The sequence below is a fragment of the Macaca fascicularis genome, chromosome 15, assembly GCF_037993035.2.
Source record: "Macaca fascicularis isolate 582-1 chromosome 15, T2T-MFA8v1.1".
NCBI classification, from domain to species: domain Eukaryota; kingdom Metazoa; phylum Chordata; class Mammalia; order Primates; family Cercopithecidae; genus Macaca; species Macaca fascicularis.
The window spans coordinates 59,833,300-59,839,299 of NC_088389.1; the positions used below are offsets into that span (position 1 = coordinate 59,833,300).

Below are 6,000 nucleotides of genomic sequence, written 5' to 3' on the forward strand. Positions count from 1 at the left end.
GATTTTGCCCCTTTTGTTCTTTGAGAGGAGAGCGCGGGGCATGTCACACAAATCCCCAGCACATTGCTTCCATCCCTGACTGCTGACTGCTGGAGGCTTCTCATCTCACCGCCCGGGTCCCGGGAGAGCCGCTACACAGACCTCAGCTTAGAGAACACGGGGGGATAATGGGCTCTTTTGCATTCTCTCTCCTGGGGTATCATCCTACAAAAAGTTGCATTGTTGATTTTTAAAAACTAAGTTAACAGAACGTGTTGTGGTATTGTTTTGCATTCAGATGGAGGAAAGGCCATTTTAAAAAATCACCTCGATCAAAATCCCCAGCTACAGTGGAACACAACAGAGCCCTCTCGAACATGCAAAGATCCCATAGAAGATATAAACTCTCCAGAACAGTAAGTACCTTCTCCTTGAAGACTAAATACGTCACTCCCGCACAGGAGTTTGCAATTCGCACCATGTTCTCACATCCATTATTTTATTTGCTTTCCACAGCCATCCCATGATGAAGTCCAATTACAATGCTCTTTTTACAGATGAATAAACTAATATTCAAAAAGAGGAGGTGACTTGCCAAAGCTCACTCAATTGCTACATGCAGGAAATAGGACTTGAACTCACATCTGTCCAACATCAAATCCAATGTTCTCTACTGCAGCACACTGCCTTTGTTATGTGTAAAATTTAACCTTGCTCAATGCATTTACTTGACGGTTTACTGAGACCTCCTGTATGTCAGGCATAGGTGCTAGGGTTACAGCAGTGAAGAAAACGGACTAAAATTCCTATCTTCATGGAGCTTCCATTCTATCTAGAAGGGTGATAGCTTAATAAAAAAGCAAAATATGGCATGTCAAACAATAGGAGCTTTGGAGAAAAAGCAGAGAAGGGGGTCAGGGAGTGTCATTTTAAATAGGGTGGTCAGAGAAGACTCAATGAGATGGTCACATCTAAGCAAAGACCTGAACATCTCTGTTAGCTTTGTTCCCACAGGCAATTTTAGACCTTCCCATCTTATAGCACATCGGAAGCAGAAGTTAGAAATATAAACTTTGGGCTGGGCGCAGTGGCTCACGCCTGTAATCCCAGCACTTCGGGAGGCCGAGGTGGGTGGATCACCTGAGGTCAGGAGTTCGAGACCAGCCTGACCAACATGGAGAAACACCATCTCTACTAAAAGTACAAAAAAATTAGCCGGGCATGGTGGCCCACACTTGTAATCCCAGCTACTCGGGAGGCTGAGGCAGGAGAATCGCTTGAACCCAGGAGGCAGAGGTTGCAGTGAGCCGAGATCGAGCCATTGCACTCCAGCCTGGGCAACAAAAGTGAAACTCTGTCTCAAAAAAAAAAAAAAAAGAGAAAAGAAATACAAACTTTGAAACTTGGCCTCTGGAAGTGAAAAGCAATGAGGAACCAGCAAAAGCAGCCAAATCACCAATTGCAGCATCATTTGGGGCTCCTTAGTATTAGAGCTAATAGCCTATCAACCCAACTAGCTCCAAGGCCTGGCCAGCTTACAGTCCAGGACAGTGAGTGAGAGTTACATGGAATTTGTCAGCAGTTTGCCTAGCAGTTGCCTCCAGTAGAGTGTAAGCACCTTGAGAGTAAGGTATGAGTCCTTCATGGGTCCCCTGCACCAAACACAGGTTCTGCCAGTGAGTAGGTTCTTGACAAGCATTTGTTGAATGAAGGAAAGGTGAACAGGATCCTCACAGACAGAAGAATGCTCTGACAACCACAGCACCCACCTTGCCTAGGCAGACAGCCCTGCCCTGGCTTCTTGGACAGGGTACCCTTTTCCCAAGTCAAAGTTTATTCTTCCCTTTTTGTCCTGGACTTCTTGCCAGCATGATCTTACCTTAAGACACAGACTTCAGCTGACATTATACAGGTTCAACTTTAACTTCAGAATGAGGTCTCCAACACTGTAGTTCCATGCATACCTGTGAGGTGTCTCTTGGGAGGAGTCTTTCTGGAAAATGTGGGCAGCACTTCATCTGTACTCATCTATCTCAGAACCAACCAGTGACCTAAATGAACCCCAAGGGCACACCCAGTTGGCATAAGGCTGCCCCCATGAATTGATTTGCCTCCACCACAAAACAATGTGGTTGAACAGAAGCAGCAAGAATTCCAACTTCCTCGGTTCTGGTTTTGTTTCCATGGGGAAGTTCCCTGAACTCTGTACTCTTCCCCTCTTCTTTATAATGGGAACAGCAGTATTTCTTTTGCCTATTGGGTGTTTGTTAAGATCTGGGGTTTTTGTGCTTTGGTTTTTTGCACGGGAGTGGTCAGGGACTGGGAACACAAGAAGCCATGAAAACTCAGTCCCTTCTCTCAAGGAATGCGGTATGAAAGTTGCACCCATGGAGAGCTGTGCAAGAAGGCGGCTGAGCCAAGCAGAGAAGCAGTCACCTGGGCACATTTGCCACAAGCAGCCTTTTCAACAAAGTGACATGACAGTCATTAAGACCAGAAGAGTGTGGCAATGAGAAGGGAGTCAGAGGGCAGCTCCCTTTTCCCTTGCTGCTCCTCCATCATTTGCTAACCCACGCCCAGCTCCACCTTGCCTCCAGCTTTTGCTGGCTTCATTTCTGAGTATTTACCAAGGGTTCTGCTTAGCAGAGGAAGGGTTCTCTTAGCAGATAGTGAGCACAAACAAGGTGATATTTAAACTGGATCTTGAAGGAAACACAGTTCATGATGTCAGGAAGCAGAGAAAGAGTCTTCCAGGAGGGAAACAGCAGAAGAGCACCCAGAAGCAGGGTTTCCAGGGAAACTGGCTGCCAGAGGGAAGGGCTTACAGGTGGAGAGAATGGAAGATTCACCTGGAAACTTCTGATCCAGAGACAGAACTTAGGGAGCCCCAAATATCACATCAGTGTCCTTTTTGTCCCTTCCTTGGCTTCCTTGTGTTGGAACGATAACACTAGTTACCAAAGAAGCTGAAAGCCTGTGGGAATTGGCCCAGCAAGAAGAGATGCGGTCCTGGGCAAAGCAGAGGCAGAGGGGAGAGAGGAAGGATAGAGCAGGCGAGAAGTCTTTCAGGGACGGAACTGAAAGCCCTGGGAGGTTTGTAAGAGTAGAGAATGAGAAATGTCTGGTTTGCAGCAAAGCCCTATTACAAAGGCAAAGCCTTGTCCTTAGTAATACAGACAGTCCCCAACTTACCATTTTCCAGCTTTACAATGGTGTGAAAGTGATACACATTCAGTACAGTATTCAGTAAATTGCATGAGATATTTAACACTTTTTTATAAAATAGGCTTTGTGTTAGATGACATGGCCCAACTGTAAGCTGATGTAAGTGTTCTGAGCACATTTAAGGTAGGCGAGGCTAAGCTAGGATGCTTGGTAGGTTAGGTGGATTAAGTGCATTTTTCTACTTATGATATTTTCAACTTACAATGGGTTTGTAGGAATGTAACCCATCATAAGTCAAGGAGCATCTTTTCTGCTAGGACATTTATAATAATCACCAAATCTTGGACCAAAGCTCAAGAAGATTCATCTCCCTTGTTTGTTCCAGTCTCCCTGGTTATTCCCAGGGCAGTAGCTGGTACATATGAGCCCTCATTAAATACCTGCTGGATGACTGAATGGTTAGATGATTGAATGGACAGATCTTGGATTCAGAGAAAAATATACTCCTGTCATCAGATATTTTAGCCAAAGCGAGTCCAAGGAACTTTCTGGTGAGCCCCCAGCTAGCCTACACTAACACTCCTCCCTCTCCTTCTCTCCAGCATCCAGCGTCGGCTGTCCCTCCAGCTCCCCATCCTCCACCACGCCTACCTCCCATCCATCGGAGGCGTGGACGCCAGCTGTGTCAGCCCCTGTGTCAGCCCCACCGCCAGCCCCCGCCACAGACATGTGCCACCCTCCTTCCGAGTCATGGTCTCGGGCCTGTAAGGGTGGGAGGCCTGGGCCCGGGGCCTCCCCCGTGACAGAACCACACTGGGCAGAGGCGTCTGCTGCAAAAACACTGTCGGCTCTGGCTGCGGAGAAGCTGGGCACCATGGCTGGCCTCTCAGGACCACTCGGATGGCACTCAGGTGGACAGGACGGGGCAGGGGGAGACTTGGCACCTGACCTCGAGCCTTATTTGTGAAGTTCTTATTTCTTCACAAAGAAGAGGAACAGAAATGGGGCTTCTTCCTTAACATCTGCAAGCAAGGAGGAGCTGGGATATCAAACTTGCAAAAAAAAAAAAAAAATCTAGACAAGGAGAGAGGCGCTAGAACTCCAGCTGGAAGTCACAGAGTGACTCAAGCAGCCTTGGGAGGAGGCAAGGGGCTTCTGAAGAAACCACCTCTGCACTCTGCACACACATCACTGGCTGTGACCCCTCAGGCTAGCCCTTCTCCACTCTGGGGGAGGAGGTGGGAAGGGCCACCAGGCCCCCAGCTGCCAGGCCAGCCGACCCCAGCCTTCCTGGAACAGGGAGTCTGCAGGAGCGCAGACAGGCACAGCCCTGGGGCAGGCAGGCAGAGCACTGGGGCACCGCAGCAGGCTGACTTACATGCTCCTGATGGGACCTGTGTCACCCAATGAGATGTTTGTTACTCTGGTAAATGCCACACGTTAACACAATAAAACCCATTCCGGGGACCGTGGGGATTTAGGGCACGTCACTGCAGACACGCTCTGCAGCATTCACCGACAGTCTGTCATGCACCCACCACGTTGGCCATGTCCTTGTGTTCCTATCGAGTGCTCCCAGTAACCAGGGGGACCACCCGAGCTAATCATGGAATGTCCGTTCCCAGCAAACACGATAAAGAAAGATTGTGCACTTTAACCTCTCTCATCAGGGCCCAAGGGCTGGCTGGGATTTTTTTTTCCCACTAACTTTGTTTCTGACCAAAGTGAATCGGAGGCATTCTGCTAAAAGACATCCCTGTAGACACAGGGGACAGAGTTGCTGGCTGAGGGCTTCCCTTGGCTTCCAGAAGGCAGCCTTCCATCCAGACAAGCCAGTGAGCTCTCCCCTTGGGATCACCGGGGTGATCCGTCAGCAGATTGATTCTCATTCATAAGATCATTCTTCCCTTTTAATTGAGCCCCTAAGAGCACTGGCCTGGGAGTCAGACAGACCTGGGTTCAAGTCCTCAGTCCCCTGCCCACTCCCTGCGTGACCTTGATCAGGTCACTAGTGTCTCTCTGAGCCTCAGTTTCCCCTCTGTAACTTGGGGTTGAAATAACACCTGTCCTGCCTACCTCACAAGGTCACTCTGAGGATTGAAACTTGATCTTGTCCAGGAAAGCTTTGTACCAAACAGTGAAGCCGCCCTGACCCGTGAGGTATGAGTATGACTCTGACCTTCAGCCCTCCCTACAGCCGGGGCTGTGGCCCAGAGAAGCTTCCCACACAGCCCTCTACCCAGAACATCAGGGCTGGAGGGAAGCTCCCAGTGACTTTTCTGACATTCCTAGACAGGTTCATTCTTTGCTCAAGAAAGGCCCGAATGACAGCGTCCAGGATGTCTGCACAACTGAGCAGCTCGCTCACTCCCTAAAGAAACCTATTGGCAGCTTCAACAGGCAGGCAATAATCTCTTCCCAGAACCACTGCAGTCAGGAATAAACTGTTTTCTCCACCAGGCTTTGACAAAAGGGCCCACAGGAATCTTACCATCGCCAACATTTCAAAGCACCCTATTTCACGTAGCATAGCTTTCTGCTCCCCTTCCCCAAAGAGAGGTTATGGAGGTACTGTAGCTTTTAGGGAAAAAAAAAATGTTAACACATCACAGGTCAAGTTGAAGTCATTCTCTGTTTAGGCACTAAAAATCGGTGTTGTCACTCACTGTGTATTACCAGTATTTACTTGCTTTCTTGATTTCACCAAAACCAAATTTAATTTAAAGGACCACATTAATTTTTCAAAGGGAAAGAGACAATTAATTGTACATAATGTATACACACACACACACAAAAAAAAATACCTGTAGAAATATTATTCCAGCATAGCAGGAAAACAAACAAACAAAAGTATTG

The 6,000-nt window shown here is 48.0% G+C and overlaps 1 protein-coding gene across 2 annotated transcripts in view; it reads left to right on the top strand.

Annotated features, from left to right (window-relative positions):
* GABBR2 (gamma-aminobutyric acid type B receptor subunit 2) overlaps positions 1-5,355 on the top strand; it is a 417,858-nt gene extending 412,503 nt beyond the window's left edge. For both annotated transcript variants that reach the window (XM_005581209.5, XM_065530287.2), the window contains exons 18-19: positions 278-395; positions 3,747-5,355. In XM_005581209.5, the coding sequence (XP_005581266.2) occupies positions 278-395; positions 3,747-3,912 (284 nt within the window). In that variant the 3' untranslated portion in view covers positions 3,913-5,355. The remainder of the gene's footprint in view (positions 1-277; positions 396-3,746) is intronic.
* The last annotated feature ends 645 nt before the right edge of the window (positions 5,356-6,000 follow it).